The sequence below is a fragment of the Melopsittacus undulatus genome, chromosome 3 (assembly GCF_012275295.1).
Source record: "Melopsittacus undulatus isolate bMelUnd1 chromosome 3, bMelUnd1.mat.Z, whole genome shotgun sequence".
Lineage (NCBI taxonomy): Eukaryota > Metazoa > Chordata > Aves > Psittaciformes > Psittaculidae > Melopsittacus > Melopsittacus undulatus.
In genome coordinates this window covers 11,165,169-11,190,020 of record NC_047529.1, presented here as the reverse complement: position 1 = coordinate 11,190,020, position 24,852 = coordinate 11,165,169, and the positions used below count along the sequence as shown (strand labels likewise).

The 24,852-nt window shown below is 36.4% G+C and overlaps 1 protein-coding gene and 1 long non-coding RNA gene across 7 annotated transcripts in view; one reads left to right on the top strand and one right to left on the bottom strand.

Annotated features, from left to right (window-relative positions):
• WDPCP (WD repeat containing planar cell polarity effector) overlaps positions 1-24,852 on the bottom strand; it is a 109,201-nt gene that overhangs the window by 71,081 nt on the left and 13,268 nt on the right. For all 4 annotated transcript variants that reach the window (XM_005147434.4, XM_031047541.2, XM_031047543.2 and 1 more), the window contains 4 exons: positions 19,896-20,010; positions 16,050-16,183; positions 11,456-11,647; positions 2,137-2,746 (listed from right to left, as the gene is read on the bottom strand). In XM_005147434.4, coding sequence (XP_005147491.2) covers positions 2,137-2,746; positions 11,456-11,647; positions 16,050-16,183; positions 19,896-20,010 — 1,051 coding nt within the window. The remainder of the gene's footprint in view (positions 1-2,136; positions 2,747-11,455; positions 11,648-16,049; positions 16,184-19,895; positions 20,011-24,852) is intronic.
• LOC115946245 (uncharacterized) lies at positions 749-24,652 on the top strand. Of its 3 annotated transcripts, XR_004549475.1 has the most exons (4): positions 750-935; positions 5,885-5,924; positions 19,867-20,072; positions 21,780-24,652. It is a non-coding gene; the product is annotated as an uncharacterized lncRNA (long non-coding RNA). The 3 variants fall into 3 exon arrangements; XR_004549474.1 differs by lacking the exon at positions 5,885-5,924 and having other exon boundaries at positions 749-935; positions 21,208-24,652; XR_004080334.2 differs by lacking the exon at positions 5,885-5,924 and having other exon boundaries at positions 757-935.

Genomic DNA, 24,852 nt, shown 5'->3' with positions numbered 1-24,852 from the left:
GGTTGACAACAACGACAAGAAGTGCTTATGAAAATGAGTTTGGCACTGGACTCCAAAAATATTTCCCATTCATGTTTGAGGGTGAATTTAATAGGAATCTTTTCCTGAAATAAATCTGGCTAGACAGCACAATTCACAGAACTTGTCCAAAATCATATGTCAGTTGGAAGTTAAAAACATATTTGCCTGGTCACACTGACATAGTTTTTTAACAGACTTTTATGGGAAAGAATTCCAAGCCATGAGTTAATTATGGATTTTATTTCAGCCCTGAATGCCTGACTGGGTTTTGCTGTCATGGATCCCTACATTTTCCATATAATTTATATTTGCATTATTTCTTAAATAGCAGAGAACTAAAAGCCACTGAGGTTGGGAAGAGGGGCTGAGTAATCAACACGGCATTAACTTGGCTGTGTAGAAAACTGAGAAGAAGATGGGTAAAGCTGAAAACCAGGATGCAATAGAGAACAGCAGATTTTTGCACAATGGACTACAAAGAGGAAGGGAGGGAGAGAAAGAGAGCTTTGCCTTCCTCCTGGAAGAGATTTTACAGTAATTATACAGAATGAATTTTAAAATGTGATAACTTTCAGCTGTAGAGGTCAACATCTTCCCATTTGGATGCTTGACTTCTCCTGGGTGGTGCGCTTCCAGGCAACCTGCTTGGGAAAAAGAGGTGACAGCCAACTCACTGCCTAATTGATTTAGGAACGGTGCCCAGGGAGACAGTCCAATTAAGTTTACAAGCTGGCAATTAGCAGGAAAGGCCTCTAAATCCCTGCACTGAGAGCCTGCTTGCCTTCCTAAGAACATAAATGTGCTAAAGATAGCAAGGGGAAAGCTGTGCTTTCTGGAAGCTGTTGTGAGAAAACCCCACAAGGGAGGACTAAAGAAAAGCAAGGTAGATGTGTAGAGTGCCTTCTGCTCGACAGGTAAGAGGTAATTTAGAGTTGTTTTTTTAATGGCCAACATGCACAAAACCATCAGGTTCTGGGGGTACTGTTCAATGATTAAACCTGTCATTGAACATAATGCAACTGAATTATCTCAAAATAAATGATAAGTTATAGTTATTTTTAGCATTTTTTTAATAACAGTAATAATCTGCATTGGCTTTTCTAAAACTATACCACTATAAGTTAATCCAATATTTTTGTTTCTAACACCCTATTATATGAATTTACTTGTTTGCAGTGGCATACTTTCTTAAGTTTTTAAACGCAGTCTTTCAAATATTTAGGTTGGCAGTGCTTTTAGACAGGATTTTTCCCCAAAAAAGCACATGTACATCCCAGTAAGTAATGAAATAAAAGTAGATTTTCAAACCTTTCTGTCACTTAGGGGTTTGGGGTTTTTTTTAAACCTTCTTCCTAATCTCGATAGCTTTATACAAAAGAATCATAAAAACCCTCCTGTAAAGATCTACAAAGGCAATCCTGTTTCCTTGGGCAGACAATGGGCAAAATGTTGAAATTTTCCAGGATGAGTATATTCGACATGGCTGTCTGCCCTGCTGAAACACTGCCTTGGTAGTCAGAAGATTTAAGCATGATTGTTTTTTTTAGCTCTCACAGTGGGTTTGCACCACTGTAACTTGCCTGACTTGAATGGAATGAATACAGTTCTCACTGATGAGCAACTGCAGGGGTTTTATTCTTAGTTCAGCCACTGACGCATTGTGTAACTCTTGGAAAGCCTTTTAGCTTTCATTCACTGTTTCTTCTTATTCTGTTTGTAAAATGAAGATTGTTACGGTTTTACTCTTTCAAAGTCTCCTTACACCTAAGATGAGAAGTGCTATATAAATTCTAAAATTAGTATTAATACTTCTTTTATTCACAGCCCCTGGCAAATGAAATTAGAGACTTTTATGAAGTTTATGAAAACCTTCTTATGTGAAATGTCTTATTCTGTCAGACCTTATTTGAAAAGATATTAAGTAATCATGAAACATAATGACCTCCTTGGTTCACATCTTCAGATATCATTAGAACTATGGGCTTTTAAAGCTATGTTCCCATATATTTAAAATAAGGGTGCTTTTGATGTACAGATGCTTCTTGTGAGGAAACATCTACAGATCTTGAGATATCTTGAGAGCTCAAGGTTCAATAGATGTGCTCAATAACTTACCAAGTTTAAAGTGAAGTACTCCTAAGGGTCCTTTGTCAAATCTAACTAACAGAAGATCATGAATACTTGTGCTGTCAGTGCTGGCAGGGGCAACTTGAGGAGCAGCCCACTGGATCTGGGTGAGGCTGCTAGGTACGTCAAAGTGTTTACTGAATTGCAGAGTTGCCTCAGGTGAATAATCTTGTGCCAAGAGCTGAATTTTAATTGGGGACAGTGCTGTGTCAAAAAGTTGCAGCTCCCCTTGGGAGCTGCCAACCACGAATATGGCTCCGGAAGGGTGGTAGGTTATTAAGGCAGGCAGCAGTTCTGCTTGGGCTAACAGGGTCACTTGGTTGTAGGCTTCATACAGAATTACTGATGAATCTTCACAACCCAGGACTAGTTTGTCTTCTGTAACATCTCTGCAACAGCTGATGGCCTTGGATCGTAGTGGTATTCTGGTAACTGCCACACACTGAATTTTATTCCTAACACACTTGTAGATGCAACTGTCAGCCATGGGCTCTTTGTCTGCGGAGATGGAGTGCTCCACTGTGTAAACCTGATAAGGCTGATTAGTGCTGAAGCTTGCACTGAGCGGATCCCATTCTGTACGCACGTAACTCAGAACCTAAAAAGAAATCCAAATCATTTTTAGTCATTTTTGACAATGTATTCTTACTTTGATGATTTAAAAACAGACTGCCGCAAATACGCTTTCTCACAGGTCAGTAAGCTAAAACAAACAAGCATTTTAGAAATTAGAGTTGTATAATCTACTGTCTTAACTTTTAAAAGGTTCATTCCTTTGATAAAAAAAAACAAAACCAAAACAACAACCTGCAATATAGTTTGAGCTAGATTTCTTTGTCCAGAGTATACAATAGTTTAGCAGAATAGAGGATAAATGATGCAATGGTCCTAACAGTGGTGGTAAGAGGAGAAATCAGCAACTGATTGATAGAAAATAATAAGTGATTATTTGCAAGTGGGTTGAAGAGATATCTCCTGGAAGTTTTCTGGAAAAATTTATAATAGGTTATTTTGAGCATCACACGTAGAGGTTTTCTGATCATTTACTCTAGGCCATGGTAACAAAAAATACTACACTGTAGTGGCAGAAACAATGGCATGTTTAAACAATGTATACTATACACTGCCAAATGAGTAGGTGGTAGATGTTCTTTGGTGCCACATAGCTTTAGATGCAGAATAAATGAATCTGTGATAGCAAAAACAGGGGACCATTTAGGGGTACTTGAAGGTTGAATGAACTGGAAGAAGAACACAGAGGCAGAGTATGATACAAAGACAGCAGCTGGCAAAGAGAAACAATTTGTAGTGTGGAAACATGGGAAGTACCATAAAGTGACAGAGGCAACAGTGGAACCAACGAAGATTCATGTTCTTCAATATAAGGGTTTGAGCGAGAGGTGCTATAAAGGATTTGAGCAGGGAAACTGTAGGATAAATACCAGCTGTGAATAAGTTGTAAATAGCTTATGAAAATCTGTTTCTCTGAAAGAAAGAGAGAACCAGTGTCTCTAGAAAAATGAGAGTAGTGGAAGTCAGTCAGAAACTTGCTGGTATTTGTTCATGCAGAAATAAAGAGTGAAAGGAAAATATCAAACTGAGCCAAACCCCACCCTCAGGTATACCCACAGAATTCTTTGCACTGCAAACTGAAGCTGCTGACCTGCCACTAATTCTGGAAACCCCTTCTTCTGAATCCAGATGGTATGCAAGTAGTTTATACACTGAAAGGGGTAACAAATGTGATTAAAAGGCAGAGAGAGGGTGAGGGATGAAACTTGGAAATTTCAGGTTGAAAACAGAAATGCACACATGATGTTAAAGCAGTTTAAGTTTGATTTTCACAGATCACAAGACCAACTGAACACGTAATTTAGGCTTTCATCCTGTGAAGAAGGAGAATAAGAAATTGAGATTTTTGTTTGGCATACCACCCATTAAATCTTCCGAAGCAACTGATGAATCTATAAACACGTTATTCGGAATGCTGATCAGACTGATTAGGCTGTTTTCTTCTGACAATTTTGTCAGCTAAAGGGTTTCTCATTCAAAAGAAAGAAAAAAGGATTATCGCAGTTCTGTGGCTGCAAACCAGCTGCTGGTTAATACAAGTCTTTGCTACTTTAAGTTAGAGACATACAAAGAACCACTTGATGCAAAAGCATCTAACATATGCAATATAATACATGCCAATATATCCAGCTTGTGAAAACCAGTTTCAACAGAGTAGTCATCAATGAAAATGTATACCAAAGAGGAAAGAAAAGATTAAATTATGGTAGAGTTTGAAAAACATTTCCTCACCTCGACCATTCCCTCATCAGTGACTTAGCCTTCCTCTGCAACTAGTCATTTATGCCCACAAAATGTGTAGTGGCTACTGTGCAGATGCTAGAACTGCTCAAATGCATAGCTTATTAGGGTGTTAAAGCGCATAGGAATTGCAAGAAAACCTACAAAAGAGGTCATTGTGAACAGAGGATTACTGTGACCACAGAGCTCTCTAACCCTAAATAAAGACAAGGGGAAGTGTTATTGTTTATTCTTCAGTTTTCCCTAAGAGTATGCACGAAGACCCATGTAGCTGCCTTTCAAATATGTGAAATAGAAATATTGCCCAAGCAAGTCTTCAAAGCTTCCATAACTTCAGTGAAATGAGCCTTGAGGCCCTCTGAGACTCAGGTTTCTGTCTTCCTTTGGCAGATTTCAGTGTACTGCATTATTCATCTACATCTTTTGATCCAAACCCAGTGTTTCTCTCTGGACATCTCACAAACTACAAGAAAGTCATGAAGATCCACACAATAATCAAGCCATTGAGAGATAAAAGAATGAAAGCACTACTAAATTCTGAAGAGAGACTGGCCTCAAAAGTTAAGACAATACAGAAGAAAACACGTGAAACATGGATTTTACAACTCCATAGAGGTGACCGCTGGAAAACAGCAATGGAAATACCTACAGAAAAATAAATGTTGTCTGCTGATTGTTTGAGAGTCAGCAAGCAAACTGAATCCAATTAACAATTTTGTTCTGCCTTGTTAGAGCAGAAGTGGGACAAAATGGTGCTCACTACTTTGAATTTAAAAGAAAGTAAAACCTTATATTTTGGAATGCTAATTTAACGAGACTTGAGATGAGAAGCTTCCTAGCTTCACTTAATTTTGACAGCAAATCCTCGAAATGAGGTCTAGGGTAGGGCTGGTTGTTGTATATAATGCAATACTAAGCTAGGAAAAAGTTCCTGCAAGGAGAGAAAGACAATTTGCTGCATTTCAAAACACATTTTTTCACATACTGTTTAAACAAATTAGGCTTAAAGGAATCTTTTCTAGACACTACTGTTCATATTCTGGCTGAAAATGAGAGAAACATTTCTCCTTAGATTGGAACAGATAAGCTTTCTCTCATGCATCAGTGGCCTCATGTGCCTCTTGGAGGAAGAGTACCAAGCCGAGAGACCTCTTTGTTCTGGCTTCCAGTTTTGCTGAGTGTAACTGGTATTTGGCACTCTGAAGGGGGAGAAAAAAATGGATGTTCTTTTTCATCTGAGAGGGAAGATTGGAGTTTCTCTGTCAGAAATTACTTTCATTATTAATTTTTCATGCTGATAACTGTGAAACTAAAGCAGAGAGACATACAACTACAGAAACATGTTAATAAGACCAAGATAATACTTTTTAAAGATAAGAAATCTAACAATCAAAACATCTTTTTTTTTCTTTTTCTTCCCAAGAAGATAGTACTCCATTACCTGCCAGTTGTTTTTCTATCTGGTAAGTAGCCATGTGCTAGTAAATAGTGCTTTAGCAGTTCATTAAAAGGAATCCACTGGGATTCCTTGCCGGTGAGCAGTAGATCTCTGAAATCCAAAAGGGGAACATTAAAATAGCAATTTATCTTTAATTTAACAAAACATTCACTTGGGGAATTGGGAGGCAAATGCTGGAGGAGTTCCCTCAGAAGTGGGTAGGACAACAGGAGGATTTGTGGAGGAGGGGACAGGACAAGGAATGTTAAAAGACAAAGCTGAAATATCACATGGTGGGGTGTATAATCTGTTCAGTATTAAGTGCTTTCCATAAATCGTGGACTAAGCGCTTAGCCTTGGATTTCAAGCAGAGATTTCTGGAAGTACTTTGCATGAAGTAAAACCAATTACTTTCTGTAAAGTAATAAATCAAGCAATAATAAAAAAAATAAAAGTCCCTTTAAGTTTTGTGACATGTATGCTACAAAACCACAGTAAATGTATTTAAATATTTTTGACATAATTCATGTATATTTCCCTTATTAATGTGGCAGTCATGCACCACTACTGCACATTTATATTGTTTTTCCCCTTGCACTACTGGCCTGTTCTCTGCATCAGCTAATCAGCAGCGGGAGGGATACTATACGCGCCAAGTTCTCAAATCCTAGAGTCAGAAATCGTAACAGTCCAAGTAAAGAAATCTGTTAATCTGCATAAATAAGGGTCTGAATTATGCTAGTTAAAATACTTTCTTTCATTTTGTTTGAAAGAAATAATAGCACAAGCTCATGTGGGCAGTATCACTCTTCTCAGCAAAAACCTTTGAACACTTAAAATTGAAGTATTTTGCATAGAGTGCTGGGAAAGGATAAAGTCCACATATCAAAACAAGTAAGAGTTTTAACCAGTAGTTCTTAAGCAGAAAATTGGCTTACCAGCAGATAAAAAAAAGAAAACAAAAGAAACAGAGAAATAAGCTTGCTGTGACTGAATTGTGTTTCTTTCAGATGAGAAAAATCTTTGATTTATTTTCTGGATGTTAGAAAAATGCTTATTTAATTTCACAGGGTGAGGCTCTAAACAACAACAAACACTGTAATTAGAAACATAGAGTGGGAAGTGTAGTCCACACTAGTAGAATTGCTTTAAGTACAGCACTGTGAAGATGGAATAAAAAACCAATCCTATTTTAAAACATTTCTACAATAAAAATGCAAGGCTCCTACTATTTGGCTGCACTGTATTTACTGCCCCACGTGCAAACTTACCATTTAGATCTTCAGTCAGCATTTATTATTTTCTTTTAAAATTTATCATCATCATCTTTATCCCATATTATTCATTGGACTTTTAACCCAATGTGACATGAAGCATTTTACATTCTTTGTGATGTGTGTGTGAGAGGTATTTCAGCTATTCAGTCACCCACAGTAGATGTTTTTCTGAGTGCTACAGTAATTGTAGGATAGCTCACTCATAAAAGATCTGCTGTGTTTATTTCACAAGTTTGAGGCACAATGTGGAAGCAATAACTATTAAATATTAGCTCTTGGGAGAAAGAAAAATAGTATTCTCTCTCAGGCAAGTTATTTTTTTCCACAAGATTGAAGTATAATTTCAGTGATTCTTACCAACACTAAACAGAGTGAAAATAAACATGGCAAAGACAAATGCAAGCACTACAATAACTGAGCCCTGGCATCATCACATCCTGTTAATTTACATTTGCAGAATAAAGTTCATGTTGATTTCAACACGACTTTCTCTCAAAGCATTTAATCCAAGGATGATTTCACATCAGATCCTATTTATTCACAGCAAATTGTTTGCAATGATTTCTGGAAGATTCCTCTTCTGGTTTTGAAATCAAATTACCAGCATTATCTCTGCGGGGTGACAATTCAAATAACATCCTTGATCATTGGTACTTTAACAAAGAAGAAACATACAAACCCCCAATATTTAAATAAATAAATTGGAGAAAGGATGAGTTTACTGGAGGAAACCAATGCATGCAAGAAAGCAGAAAAAGGTTCAATAGACCAATACTCCCGCAGCAATATGTATGCATGTATATAAATGTACATTGCACACCAAAGTCAAATGTTAAAACCACTTTTATTTCTTCAAGTGATGATTCCTCATCAAATCTTAGAGCATTCAACATAGTAAACACTGATCTTAAAAAAAATATGGAGTAAACCAAGTCAAGATTTGCAAGGAAAAATGTTCTTTCTGGTTTTAGGGGAATAAAGTCTACCTTTAGCCTTAATAGTGGCAAATGTTAAAAAATAAAGCCACACAACAAAATTCAAATAAAATTTATAGTGTATTTAAAATATAAAATGTACTCCCTCAATTAAGTTGAAAACCTACTTAAGTACACAGTACCCAAACATGGAATGTGCAACATGAATCATCCCAATGCAGAATGCATAGTTACAGGATATTATCGTGATGAGGGGTTGAGTTGGTTTGTCCCAGAGCTATTCCAGTCTTCATCCTAATAAGCACTCTTCTGGTGGGGAGCAAATATCACTCAGAAAATTCCTCCAGTGAGGAAGCAGCATCATCGAAGAGCTCCATTAACCTTTGCTCTGCCATAAGAAGAGCATCAGTAGCTGGGTGACCTGTTGTGGTTTTGTAGGTCAGCACCAAAGTGCTGTAGAACAGCTGTGGGCAGCACCCATTCATTTCCTGGAGCTTGGTTTCCTTTTTTATAAGCCTAATATGCCAAACAGCTCTTTATGGGCTAGACATTCAGCAATTCCTGCTTTTCTCTTAATTCTAGACAATAATATTGTTTTAGCCAAGCAATACTACTATTTTCAAGTAAAATATTGGTGGTATCATTTTATTACACTCGTTTTTGAGAAATGCTCCAAACTGAAGGAGCTCACACTTCTCACTCTTCTTCTGTTGACAATAATAATTTACAGGGATAAAATTCGTATTATTGTTCAAATATGATAAATATGAGTTTATTTTTATGTGTAACAATGGCATTTCATGTGTTTATGCCAGGTCTATACCTGAGGAACACTACGAATGGTAAGGGAAGAGAGCCAAAGAGAGGCAAATAAGCATGCTTAGAAACACTGCTTTTTGTGGTATCTGATCTATAGAGTAACTGTTAAGAACCTCTTCAGACATGCTAACATTTTTGCTCAGATTTACACTGTCAAATGACCCTCAGTAGTTAAAGCTAAGTTAGTTCCCCTCCAAGACACTGTAGGGGAAAAATATACCTTGGCTAATTCCAGACTGGGGATTGATGCTACTTCCAGAGCTGCTGGGTTATGACATCCCCTATCCAACCACAGGAATTTAACTACTTGTATAAGGAGCGCTAGAGAAATCAAGGAGAAAAACCTAACCAAACACTGCCATAGGTAACATTTCATGGATACATAGAAGTGTATGTATCTGTAGAGGCAGAGTGTCTTGAGTCTTACACAGCAGCCCACTGAGCATCCAAGATCTCATGGACATGGAACAGACTAATTGACAACCAGCAAGACAGTTTGTTATCTATGTATGACTAAGTATTCCATAGCCCTGGCACAGTGCTTAATATTTTACTGACAAATAGAGAAAAATAAATTTCATTTGAAGATCTGAGAATTAAAACAGACAAGTACAGGCAAAGAATCAGAAAGGGAAAGCAACCAACCAGTTAAATTTGGCAGTTCTGCTTTTAAAAATAGTTTTCTTTTATATATATATATATATATACATATATATATATCACAATATAGGCTAAATTAAAAGGATTATGAGTTTAGGCCTAAAGTCTCAGTAAAAGCTTATTATCATTACTGTGTTAAGCACTAGTGATGTGCCTGGCACTATACTATGCCTCAGCTCTGAGCAATTCAAGAGTCTAAACCAGAAATGTCTATTGAAAGATGCAGAACAATACTGTAACTTGGAAATCTGTCTGTAATATATAAAAATGAAACAGAGAAAGCTTTAAACTAACAGGGTAGTTTCTATTGATTTCATGAACTTCTTAGACAAAACGAGTTGTCTAGAAAACCTCTTGGAAAATAGATTGCAAACTGCTCTGTTGGCATTAGGGAGCTTTCTGGAATATGTGGGAAGGAAACAAAAGCCATGGGAATGTTGCTGTCAGAACCTGGGCATATGGAAATCACAGTAAGAAGTAAAATCTGAAATGTTAGTAGGATAAAGTTTCATAGCATCAAACTGGCATAGGGACTAGGCTGAAAAAGCTTACAAAGAACAGACACACGTTTTAGCTACCAGAGTAATTTTTATATGTGATTGGGCATAGCTGCAGGGGAAATTGAGAACTGCAGGTGTGTATCAGGCAGAGGAGAGAGATGAGTCAAAGATGACCGCTAGTGGAGAGAGGTCAATTGAAAAGAAGTAAAGAAGGCAGAACTGGAGGTAATTTAAGCTTAAATTCTAGTGACTAATGACTGAAATAAGAAAGAAAAGCTGTCTCAACTGCCTCTTCTTTTTTGCTTTCAATATATAGAAAATCCCAAGGGAAAAAACCCTCACTGAAATTAGTATTAGTTATCAAAGTAACAATTCCAAGACATTAAAACATTTACATCTTTCCTAATTAAAAAGAACAGGATGTTGTTTGTAAGAGCAGCTTATTCTAGAGTGTTACTTAGGGCTTTTCTCTACAGGGAAATATCCTGTAATAGCTACTCCAGAAGAGCTATTCCACAGCTGATCCTCAGGTTTGTGCTCTTCTCCCACAGTGAGTGCCCGATTTTAGTCCAAATTAGTGGTGTCTTAACCTAAACTGAAAATAAAACTCCAAATACAGAAGCACCTACACATGGGGATAGCTCAGAATGGCTTTTACATTTTAAATTTAGGCTTCAGCTCTTTTCAGAGTTTTCACCTAATACAAGAAACTGGATTCAAATATTATTAAATAAATAAAACAAAAATGAAATAGATTAAATGGAAACTTCTGCCTGAAATCGAAATCTAAGCAGTGTCAGGAAGAGAGTCAGCTTGTAGCCTAGCTCTAACCTGTAGCTCCCATTCCCACCTGTAGATGGGGAATTTCAATATTTTCTTCAAGAAAAAAACTGCTCCCTGATTTCATCAGTACTCATAGCAACAATTTAAGCAGCATCTTGGTGTAGCTAAAATTTTAGAACACTTGAAGTAGATGTGAAATGCCTATCAGTTGACACTGCATACAATGTAAAATAACCACATTAGACAATCATGCAACAGCCACAGTTTGTAACTTAGATTAGAGCTTTCTAGTGGTACTTTCATATTTCTATTTTCAGTGTTAGCAGTTCCATTAGATATTCCATTATAAAGACTTAACTTCCTTGCTACATTTCTCAAATTGACAGTTTTGATATGAAAATAGCAAACATACTAACTGAAGTACTTTTTCATTAAATTACAAACCTTTGCTTTTAAGATTAGGATGCCTGATCTTTCTTATGTTTTCTTGATATATCTGTTCTTTATATCTACCTGATTATGCATTTAACTCAAATTTCTTTAGCAAATCTGAAAAATCATGTAATGAGTTCAGCACTTTACCTCCAATTTGCCATGTGCACAGCCTAATAGCAATAGGTTGGCTCTGTCCCTCTCACAGGAAATAGGAGACCAAGGCCATGCTCCTTCACTAGTTGCTGACCACCAGCAAATGACGGTATCTTGCATACAGTTTATTGCCAGGTGACGTTTCATCCTTCTACCTTCTGGTCCAAGTATATCAATATAAGAAATCTGATGGAAGAAAAAAATGCAGAAAATATTTGAGGTGATAAAATAGCATAGAAGGAGCAATTGGGAGCATTTAGTTTGGATGTGTGGAAGTGAATGTATTTATACACAGAGGGCTGCATACATATATATTTATATAGGCTGTCTGTAAATGTAAAAAATATCCCTTCAAACAGAAAAAGACATGCTCACACTTTTATCTACGGGGAGGGGATTGGGAAGGAAAGGAATGTGAGTTAAGAAGGAATTTACTGCAATGACTCCAATCAATACCAAAATGTACAGTCATGGTTGCTTGACAGCATCGACCTACACACAGGATTTAAGCTTAGCCATATTAAATGACAAGTTCTGCAAAGCTGACCAGGGAGCTAAGGCTAATGTCTAAGACATAATCAAATATTAAATATATTCTACAGTATTTGAGCAAACATATATCTTTCTTTTTCCTCCCTAAATTAAGGAATCTGGATACAAACATCGGCTTTGCAAGAGAATATATACTCTTCTGCATAATGTGGATGAGCTACAGCATCATGCGTAAAGTTTATGCAGCTCTTGAGAATTGTGCCTCTTTCTCAGGAAGGATTTGTGGAATTTATTATTCAAACTCTGTTATTTTGGAGCATGGTTATTTGAAAACATGAGCAGTGCACCATCTGGGTGATACATGCCAAGGAAATATAGATTGCACTGCATTTCTGCTTAAGGAATTAATGGAAGGTTGATAGCTAGGGGAAAAAAAAACAAACTATCTTGCCATTGCTGGTCAGCAATAATCGAACCACTTTCTGGGGATTAAGCGCATGGCTAAGCCTACTGGACCAGACACTAGCAAAGGGCAGGGGGTCTTCTTATCAGAGAAATGCTTCTGGAGCCAGTCTCACTACATGACAGATTGCTTTCATATTCCTGTCTGCAAGGCAACAAAGGATGGCAGTAATGCGATAATGCCAGAGTGCAATGGGTGTTAAGAACCCGTTGCATTTATGTATTGTATTTAGTAAATAATCAGGCTCATCCAAATTGTGATCTCACCACTCAACCAAGGCCATTAAAATCAAGGTTAATGCTTTAATAATCCTTTGCTGTTTTTTATATGGTCAAAAAGAACCCTTTTCTATTTGCATGGTCATAATATTATTGACCTCTTCATCCCCTGAATACACATCAAAAGGAACTGAAATCAAAGTAATTACCAATGTTGTTCTCTCATGGTAAACATTTAACTCCTTGTACTGCCTCCTCCTTCAGTAAATTGAAATGGATTAAAAAAACACAGATGGGAAAAACTTGCAAAAGGTCAATATTTTAAGAATACTCTCTGGCTTGTCAGAATAGGTAGAATTGTAAAGATAAAACTTACATCAAAGTTAACAGGTAGCTGGTCCTTGAATTAGAACTATATATAGTTAATTGGTGACAAGACACCAAATTTATTAGGGTGAAAAAACACAAAATCTTCCACAGATATTAACTAATCCTGTACTGCAGAGTTAATTGCTCATAACAATTTCACATGTAAAAATAGCCAAAAATCTTTCATAAAACTTTATGTCTTGTATTAGACATGGCACTTTCAAACATGGACTAATGCCACTAAGAAAAGGCGAATGAAAACAGTTGTTTTTATATTTTGCTGGTCTTCAAGACTGTAGCAATTTTAAGTCTTCCTTTATTTTTTCAAAGTGTAAATAAAATCCAAGGTGGTATCTCTTAGAAAGGACAAAAATAGATAAAATCATTCTTCCATTTAGGTATCTATTGTATAAAAAAACCCTCAACTTTTGGATAAATATCAGACTGTGAGGAGGAAAGCATGGTTGACCTGTTCTTATTAAGAACAACATACTGGCAGTCCAGTACTGCCTGGCATTCCCTGACAATTTTGTCCACCATGAGGCTGGAAATGGCACAATGTGGAGTTGCTTATGTGCAGGTACCAAAGAAATTATAATGTTAATATGACAGAAATTTAATTATATCACTGGATATGATTGTAAGCAAATACTTTCTTCATTTTAGAAATGGGAATTTAAACGCAAATACTACATACACTCTCAGAACTACACCAAAAGTCAGAGGCAGAAATGAAGGCTACACCCAAATTTCCTGAATCTTAGCTCCAGAGTCTGATCCTGTGGCAGTTCTATACCAATGTAAGTTAGCTTTTAATTAAATTTCTCTTGGAAATAAACCCCAAAAATGCTAAGGAACCATTTTTTTTCCTAAAGTGAGCACTTACAAGTTTGCACATTTGCAATTGACGACCATCTTTTGCTTCTTTTGTTACTATTGATAACAACGCTAGCGTTGACTGTATCTGTTCTTTTAGCTTACAAGTTTGACCAAAACTAGCTAGGAAGAACTCCAGTGCAGAGAGCTGACATAATACTATTGCAGTAGTGAATAATACTTTCTGCTGGCACACATTGGTGCAGTTTTGAAGATAATAAAAATTTTATTTAGCTGCCTAACTAGCAAGCCTCACACAAAGGAACATTCAATTAAAAAATGCAAATGCATTTTTTTTTTGGCTGGCAAAGAAATAATCCACAGTGATTCCCACTGATTTCAAGAGAAAGCAAAGTTTACATTGAACATGGAGGCATTTTGAGAAGCTCAGCTGTGTCAGCAAAGAACTGAACATAACAACCCTATTAAGGAGTGCAGCAGATATTTCTGGTTTCCTAGGGCAGAGAGTTTTCTATGGATTAGGATTTCCTCCTTTCCTGAGCAAAAGTGCCATAACCATTAGATCCAAAATGTGCCCAGCAATGCTCAGAATGAAAATGTTTCCTTAGAAAACGAATTTTCTTACATAAATTAAGAAGCTATGGCCCTCACAGTTAAATGATGAAGGCAGTCTCCAGCTCACCACAGTTTCTTCAATGAAGTTTAGTGCTATTAAGAAAACAACCCACGCCACAGACCATACTTGCTTCTAAAGCACAACCTTAACAAACACCATAGACCAGGCACAAGTGCACATCATTTTAAAGTAAAGTACGTATCAGCTCAGTTCCTGGTGAACAGTGAACTGTCTCAAATCCACGTTATAGAGGTTGGATCAATCTCGCAAACACAAGTCATTGCTGAAAAGAGGCCCTGAACTGAAACAGCCTGGAAAATGTATTAGATATTCATCCTAGCAGAAAGTATTTCTACCAAGCAAGTTAAAATGTATTATGGCAAAACTTAAATGAAACACATCCTTAAAAAAAGCTTGCTTTGCAGATGCAAACTCCCATATGTGAGGAAGTAAATTACTGAGGGGTTGTCCAGGGAAAAATATTTGCTATTTTCTACCACAAGATTGTTTTCCTTAACATTTATCCAGGCTGAAATAAATACAACTCTCTCTTTAGCTCACTACATCTTTCTAACTTTCCAGGGTGAAGGCTTGTCTCTTCTTCATTCTTGCAGTGAATTGGATGCAGCTCTTTTCCTACCCTGCTTGTTCAAAGTTAATTGCCTTTGGCCAACTACTTTTTTTTCATATTATCATAGTGCCAAGCCACTGCCCTTATGCCAAAGAATTTATGGCCAAAATAAGCTATGTCTACACAGCCCAAACCATCCAAGATACAGTGTAATTCAGCTTGAGACAAGCTGGGTCTACTGAGATTCAAACTAGGTAGTTTAAAGGTAACTCAGCTATCTCTAGAGTGTTTTTCAGCTACTGCTGTGACTGACACACCCATACATAAAGGGCTGGAAAAAAGAAGTATTTTAATCTTCACTGTGTAAGTACTGAATTGAGATACAGACGCACCAAGTCACTTGCCTAAGGTCACATACAGAGTTTGTCAGAGGTGAGAAAGTCAGCTTCTGTACCTTCAGCCCTCACTCAGTGGCTTAGTTGTAAAACCAGCTCTCACAACAATATGATGACTGTAACTAGAGGGAAAATTAAGATTTCTGCAAAGAATTACAACAGTCTTGCAGCTCATACAAATGACTGAATTATCATAGCTTCATGAGTTCATGTATATCAGCTGAGACATAGTAATTGACCATGCATGTGTTTTTAGCCCACAGCAAACAAGAGGTAAAACACATTAGCTTAAATCTTTTACACTGAGGTTTACCATTACAGATTTTGCTTCATGCTTGTTAGATGCTGAGAATGTGCAAAAGGTCAGTTACTGCTGCTCAACTGACACAAGGTAATCTGTTAAGCAGGGGTAACTCAACAGTGTGTCTGAGCCCTTAACCTAAATACAGTAGAAAATTGGATCCCTCTTGGCACAGTATTTTAACTCATTAGCTCAGAATGCCATGTAATTTTTCCTTACTTTTCAATACCTGCCATTTTTAGAATTTAAGCTGTTCTAGTCAGTTCCAGGAAGGTTTGCAATCATAAAGTTACTGCAGTATCTACAGTCACCATTGACAGCAATACCTTGAAGTCCAAACAAGAGAGTTTTTCCAGTCTTTTGTTTACATCAGGAGAATCCATTTTCTTTGTAAAATGAATAAAACAGAGTTGGTTATGGTCCTCGAATGACAAGATGATGAAACTGTCTGTAAGAACCGCTGAAAAACAAATAAAAATCGTCACCACTGTAATACCTGTTTCTAGTAGCAAAACAAATTACTGAGCACTCCACTGAGACATTGCAAAAAGCAATTTTTTCAAGACAGTGTCTTAAATATTACACTGAAGCCTCTGTAATCTCCTAAAAGGCATCAATGTGTCATCCTGCCAGGACCTTCTTGGAAATGAGAAATGAAGCCTAGGGAGTACTCCGATTACATAAACATGAATAAATTATCTCATATCAAGTTACCACTACATTCAAATATACGTTTTATGCCCTTCCGCATTAATTTTCATCTCAGTTCAGCTTTCAATGTTGGGTTTTTTTTCTTCTTCTCCTTATGGTAACACCCACCAGTATATCAGAAATGCATCATATACAGCATAACTTCTGTTAAGGATGATAAATGCGAATTAGTACTTGAGAGATATCTGGTATTTTGACATAGTAAGGTTCCAGATGCTGTTGCAGACACCGAGGAGGTTGTTACATACAGGATTATACTTCAGAGGGGTTATGAGCTTGCTGAAAACCTCACATGGGCGTATCCAAACAATGCAGGAAACCAAGAAGGAACAGACTCCCTTAGAGTGTGGAAAAGTGCAGTGGAATCCCCGCTGCTGTCATAAGAGGGTGCTAGACCAAACCAGTTCAATATAAAAGTGATTAACTAATTTGACAATGAAAATTAATTAGACAATATTATCTAAGATTTTTTTCTCAGTTATACACTTGTTCAGGCAGTATTATGCCTACATTTTATGCAAGCAATATTAGGTCTGCATTTAAAGAGATGTCTGAGAATGAAGTGAGTCATCAGGGTTACTAGCACTAGGTCATTGAAGAAGAATTGGTAGAGTCAGGTTTAAGTACAGCTAGCAAGCCCTTTAAGAAAGTAAATTGAGAAACCTCTGCTGAAAGGAAAATGTCAAGTGAAGTGGAACCGGATTTAAAAACAACCAACCCAGCAAAACAAACACAAAAGCATTTGTGACTAATATCCTAGATTCTCAAATGTATTGTACATATCCTTGAGTAGACTGACAGTTTAGTCTTACATACAAGCATTGAAAACTTGCTACTCAGCTTTGCTTTGATTTAGAGTGATTTACAGCCAGTTGCAATTTTTAATAGTCATGTACTGGCACAGCTCCGAAGATTCTGGTATGCAAATGCTAAAGGGTAAAGTTTAAAGCCAAATAATTACCTTTGAAATGTAACACTAACACCAGCTTAAAAAGGAAAAAAAAAAGAAAGAATAAAAGAAATAGTGATAAAGTATCTGAGATGGTGAGTTAGAAGTTATAACTGAGATCCTAAACACACAAGAAAATCCAAAGCCACTGAGTATGGTATCCTCAATATGTACAGTTAAAATGTTTTGCTATCCTCACAGACATAGTTTGCATTAGACATGACCTACAGCACACCTCAGCTGCTTCTGAAATTGGTTTTGGTTGAAGGGAAGAAGGCAGGATTCAAAGATCCCTGGGCAGGTGCGAATGAGACTAGCACTGCCTTGATTTTCAGTATCTGTGGTTGTCCTGAGCAGGAGTGGAGACTAGAACAACGTGAATGCAGCTATGGGCATAGTTAGACCATTATTCAGAGAGGACCCATATGCTGCAGAATCAGATTACCCTAGAAAGGCAGGCAGTGTAGTTAACATTCCAAATACTAGTACCGCAACACCTCAGTGCCACAACATAATTTAGAAAATGAGAAATACTGTTTCTTTAGGAAAACAATTTTTCTATAATTTCTAATTACATTATTTTTTAACGTTACACATAATAATAATAAAATTAATCATAAAAATATTGCCCATTATAATAAAAATCAGGATGACTTTATTAGAGACAGGAGAATTATAAATTCAATCATAATTATGTATTCTGTACACACAACCCGATCTTTATTCCAAGTATTAACAGGACATGCTACCCAAGTTAGAATTACATTTCATAAGGCATTTTGGCAGATTGTAATCCTTACCCATTTCTACATATACACAATTATTAAACTAAGAACTACTATTTTTATATGGACTTTTTGTATTAAATATTGAATTTCTTCTGGCCAACTTTATAATCACAACCCTAATTCCAACATAAATTTGGAAAGATGTGGAATTATATTAAAGTTTATTTATTCTAGGACCACATTTTGTTGTGGTTCTCACATAAGGATAGTTCAGCTTAAAAATCTGTATTTTTGAACACTATTTGCATGGGTAACAAAGTATCTTCTTTTGTTGTTCATGAAAACAAAAAATGCATTGCAATGACTGGTGTTGGGGGTTGGGTTGGGTTGCTGGGTTGGCTGAACAGAAGCAGTCTTATTTCACCTTCAGACATGGGTATTACCAAACATAGAGAACTTAATAATTTAAGAAATTATCGAATAAGTGAAAATAAGGACAAGCCATTCTGTAGCATTATTTATAGCAGTTTAAGTGGTGTAACTGTAGGAAAGCATATTTGTTGCTTTATTATTGTTTTAGTTCTAAGCTTTTTTAGTTAGTATTTTTATGACACATTAAGCCAATGTAAGGCAAAGTAAGTATAATTTAATTATGCATTTATTATTTATTATATTTTTTAAAAGATTAAGTGTTCTATGTCCTACAAACAACTTTAATTTGGGTACAAACTTAGCCTCCAAGCTTTCCTACATTTTGTCATCTGGAAGTATGAAATCTTCCCTCTGGAAACAAAGGGTAGAAAAATCTGAGATGGAATGAACAGTTTACTAATTCAGGTGAAGACTGAAAAACAGAAGTCGAGACATCAAATGTGTTCTATGCTATTAGTTGATAAAAAAATGAGGTTAGGGTTATATTTTTTTAAATAAAGATTCTACTAAAATTGTTACATTAAAGTTAATCTTCAAGACTACAAAACACTGGTAACATCAGAGGGACACAGTATTGTAGGTTTCTTAAATAACCAGACCCACATTCAACAGATGCCTGAAGAAAATAAATCATTAAAGATCAAAGTTAAGATAGCATATATTCTTATTAAAAGCATATGATTTGTGTTTATTTATTAAGAATTTGGAAGATAATGCCCATATAATTTGGCTCTCACTGAAATTCCATATTCTGGATCACGCATATGCCAAGATACCTGGTTTAATTCTCAGTGGAGCCCTGTAGAGATACAATGAAAAAGCTATACTCGTATTATTAAGCTGATGAAAAAAGTACATTTGCTTAAGTTTTCTTCCACATTAAATTAGAACTTTATTTTTAGCAGTCACTAGTTAATAACAATAGTGAGATTCTGGAAATCTAGAAACTAAATCAGAACACCTCTATACAACCAATGTTATCCAGCCTGTTTTAATAAGTAAATACTTTAATAATAACTACCCATGGTTAATCTTGGCTAACGTTTGATTCTGTCCCATTTTCCCACTTACGGAATAAGCATGACAAGTTCAAATGGCATGTTCACAGTGATTAAAATGTGTAAGAAACTGAATTTTAGAAACTCATTCAGTATTTGACAAGCCTGAAAACTTTGATGTTAAATATTATTCTTAAAGTGTTCTTAGTCCTGAGGGTTGTAACTATGGCATTACATGCAATTACTTGTTGTGTTTGCAAGTCCCCAGTGGCAATAATTAGTCTACCTGTTGACATACTGTTTCTCTACTCTATTGTTAATGTAGGCAATTGATTTGCACGTGGCTGTAATTACCATCACTGATGGTGTCGGAGATGAGCTTCCCCACCAGGGTCCTGTCAATCACCACTTTCTCCAGCTGTGGCCCAGAAAGGCTTAGGGACACCAATATACCTGAGTGAAAGAGGAGCTAAATCCAAATAGCAAGAAAACAAGACATCAAGAATCATTAATAAAGTGAAACGTTCCAAGGTACATATTAGCAGCTGTCCATTACGTAGTAATCTAATTTTCAAAATTACAAAAAAGACTTATCGTTGATATGAAGGTGTCTTATAATGACTTTGAAGGCTTTTTCAATGAAAGAGATGTAATACAACACTGAATTACATAGGTACAAGAATTACAATTGCTGAACACTTGAAGAAAATGCATGCTAAGCCTTCAAAGGTACTAAATAAGTCTGTTGAAAATGGAGATCAAAATTCTGTCTTGAATGAGGAAAAGGATGATGCTAATCCACCACCCATGGACCGGATTTTTTCCATATGAAGTAACTGCATAGCCTACATCAAAAACCAAAAGAAGTGTGTCTTTATATTACCATCACAAATTAAAACCAGCACCTTTTTGCTATCCTTGTTATTTCTGATCATTCCTATATTAACTTAATGGTGCTGTACCACGGTGATAGAAAAAATAAACCCTATAAAACTCCCTGCTCCATTGTGAGTTGGCTTCACTTTGCGAAGTTACTCCAGTAGCAGGACTAAACAAAAAGCTTTATTATTAGAGAGATACTGCTTTCTTAGAGAAATACTGCTTTCTTAATAATGTGGTTCTGTCCTATGAAGACAGGCTGAGAGAGCTGGGGTTCTTCAGCCTGGAGCAGAGAAGGCTCCAGGGAGAACTTAGAGCAGTCTTCCAGTACCTAAAGGGGACCTACAAGAAATCTGGAGAGGGACTTTTAAAAGCATCAAGTGACAGGACAAGGGGGAATGGATTTAAACTGAAAGAGAGAAGATTCAGATTAGAAATTGTTCACTATGAGGGTGGTAAGGTGCTGGCATAGGTTGCCCAGAGAAGCTGTGGCTGCCCCATCCCTGGAATTGTTCCAGGACAGGCTGGAAGGGGCTTTGAGCAACCTGGCCTACTGGAAAGTGTCCCTGTCAATGGCAGGGAAAAGACCTTAAGGTCCATTCCAACCCAAACCATTCTTTGATTCTATGTTTCTAACTGTAGCCAAACCTTGCTGGACTTAAAATTATCAAGTTGGAACTAAATTGTGATTTTATCTAATCTAACTTCAACATAGGTATAAATTGAAGGTTTGAAAGACTGTAATAAAAGCTACATGAGTGTAACTGTGTCTAACATTTTTTACTAGGACAAAACCTTAAAGGACATCTGACATGACAGGGAATATTGAAATACTGACTATATATATTCATCAAAGAAATGTATGGTAAGATTTTGGCAGGATGGGAAATTATCATTTGTTCTTAAAAAAATAATTCCCTATCACAGGTATTTTTTGTTTCTATTTCAGACACCACTAGAATTTATTTTCAAACTTCCTTATATCTAACCTAAATCTCCCCTGTTTAAGTTTGAACCCATTATCCCTTGTCCTACCGCTAATCATAACTGTCTGAAGAACTCAGTTGAAAAAGCGATCGTTGAAACCCAGAAGCTGACAAACTATGACACAAACAACGATCAAGCAAAATTCCACAAATATTCTAGAAAGATCAGTTCTAAATTTCTGCATGAATATCATCCTGCCAGATAAAACACCCCAAATCCTTCAGTGTTATATGTGAACAAGAGAGCTGGTGCGGTCAGCAAAAAAACTCTACAACTTGTGTCTTCCACAACACCTTTGCTTGCAAATTATGTTCTTCTCTCAGAAGAAGCTATTGCAATGGTAGGTTGTTTCCATGCTTCCTTTTCTTGCAGGGAAAGAACAAACTGGAGTTAATCTGGGAGAACAACTGAAGTGAATCAGAAGGCTGTAGTCTCCAGGTTTACCTGACATATATACCACACATCCATGCAAGGAAGTGAGAGATGAAACACAGGAAAAAATGTGGTTTGATCTGTAGGTGGTTAATGATCTTTAATGACTGTGTCATGGAATGAGTCCACATGCTTGTCCTTCTGCTGACATCTAATCTATGTCATCCATATATGCTGCATGGACATATGTTTGCAAACTTTTGGCTTGAGAGCAACAAATAACATTAGGATTATTTAACTCTTAAATGTTTCAATGTGCAAATTCACTTTATGCCTATATGTTCATTTCCTGGTAATGACATGGATCACACCTGTTACAGAGCTAGAATACAGATCTATGGAAACTGCTCCAGTGTCTGATGATGAGACACTTATACAAATATAAAATACTGTAGTAATGGGATTGCTTTGTTTTACATCTGTGAAACCAGTCATTAAACCAATGCTATGTATTTTCACTATCTCAGATCTCTCTCTATGCTATCAGTATGGCATGACATAATAATACAAAGTTGGTAAAATATATATTTTATATGTAATATATAATTTCCATGTCTTTTCTTGTTTCTCCTATTGTACTCCCTCCTTCTTTATTTTTACAGTAAAATATTCTTTCCCATTATTCTCCACAATTTTTCCTATAGTAACTTACCATGGTTTGTAATACACCTGTGCCCTACACGGTCTAAGTCCTTCCCTTTAGGAACTGTAGTCTAAATTTAAAAAGTAAATTAGAGACTTTACACACTGTATGACCATGTAAGGTCAGTATTCCTTCCACCTCCCTTTAAAAATCCATTGCATTAGGATAGGGGCTTTTTAAAAAGTAGTTCTTAAAGCTTAAAGGTTACCATGAAGTACAAGTAGGTATTTCAATAAAGCAGGGACATTGTTGAGTCACCATCCCTGGAGATATTAAAAAGACCTGCAGATGTGGCACTGAGGGACATGGTTTAGTGGCAGACTTGCTAGTGTTAGCTGAATGGTTGGACTTGATGATCTTAAGGGTTTTTTCCAACCTAAATGATTCTATGATTCTGTATTATCTGTCATCAATAATATTCTGTAAAAGAGAAAATACGTATATGTTCAAATTGAAACATCAATATTTCAATTCTTTACCATGTAGTCTATGCAAAGACTGTTATATGATAAGATTTAGGTACTATTATACATAAGCTTGCATAGTTAAGCTCGTATTTTGGTAGATGGGAGCAGTCCAATCATAAGCATGAATGAATATAAAGCAAATGGGGAAGACTGCAAACTTGGCTTGAACACAGATACACAGTTATCCAACTCCAAAAAGTACTGCTCAAGGGAATTGCTCGTCATCACTAAGGAATAAACGCAAATGGAAGAGGCATTATTTACATAAAGCACAAAATCATTCCATCTAACAGATATCATATTAGGGAAAGAAACTTGCGATAATGAAACACTTCACAAATTTTTCAAACTAAAGTACTGCAATGTGAAAAATAGAAAGCAAAAGAATCACCTCCACAGCTTTAACAGTCTCCAGGTGTTAATAAACAAATTATGAATGCATGATTTCATACCTATTGGAACAACAGGCATAGCTTTTGAACTTGTATTTGAGTAAAGTGTTTGGGCATCTGCTCATTCTACATGCTGGGATGGAAGGGCCACTTAATTTCTGTGTTATTGAAGAGTTGAATGTGAAGACTTTGATAGAAGGAATTATGTACTTTGTGTGCCAAAAATGGTTATCCAGTGAGCGAGAAACACATAAGAGGAACAGCGGATACTCAGAGGAAGACTTAGCTCTTCCCCAATAGCAAAGTGCTCCAATACGCATCTGAGTAACCTTTTATTAAGCAAAAGACTTAAGTACAGGCTCATGACCAGTGGACTCCAGTAGAACTTAAGCATGTACTTAAGTGGATTCCTTTATCCTTGGAAGCCTTAGCCCTCACTCCTCATTCATGCAGCTCAGCTGCTTATCAGCCCTTCTACCTAAAAAGATACCTGCAGAGCAAAGCCAGGATTTGCTTCTATCTGATTAAAATTGGAAGAGAATGAAAATATGCCTGTAAAAAATACTGCTGCAAACTGTTTTCCCTTACAGAGCCCAACCGACAAAGGAATATGCAAAAGGAGAAGAGAATTGCAAAGCATTTCTTGTTCAAGCAGGTTCCCAGGGTTTTTCCCCACCTCTTCATTCCAGATTGCTTTCTTAGCCACCCTACCATAATTACTGTTGCATGCCTTATTACAGATGAAGTTATTGTTGTTACACGTTACTGTTTCACAATAATCGATGCATTTGTACTTCTAGCTTCAAATCTCGAAAACCACACATTAATGGTTCTGATCAAAAGCAACCGAAATAATTTAGTATGAGGGCTGTGTTCCTCTTAGTAACAGATGATAGGTACCAGCGTCTCATGTATTCTAGCCAGGATGTCTTGATTTTGATACCAGAAGTGTTACTGTGTGTCATCACATATCTTGCTAAATCATCTTGCTGATGGGCATTGTAGCTGATATAACAAGCCACGTCAGCAAATACTGCTGTGTACCTCAATGCAGAATCCAGTTCTAAGTATGCCAATGATGGCAACATAAAACCCATTCACAAACGTAAATTGCAACACAAATAAAATTAAATCAAACTAATTTAGCAAAGAATATATAAATCTTTTCCATTAGCAGGTAACAGATATGATTCACAGCTAGTGCTTGGCATTTATACAATAATTCAGTGTTGGCATGTGTTTTAATTCTACATCGTAATGCAAATGTAGAACTACAAAAAGTTGGAAATAAAATCTTTTGGCTAGATCTCATTAATTTTTACTACCTTGTATTGTAAAACCAAACCTGAACCAATGGCATCATTACATAGTACTGATTTAATGATTCTGTGGCAAAACTTAAAAGCATTCCAAAGTATTAGAGAAGGAGACCAAGAGGAAGGGAACCAGCCAGAGCTGAGATTAGTAAACTCAAAAATATTGATAAAAATAATTCCTTAGGTTATTACTCC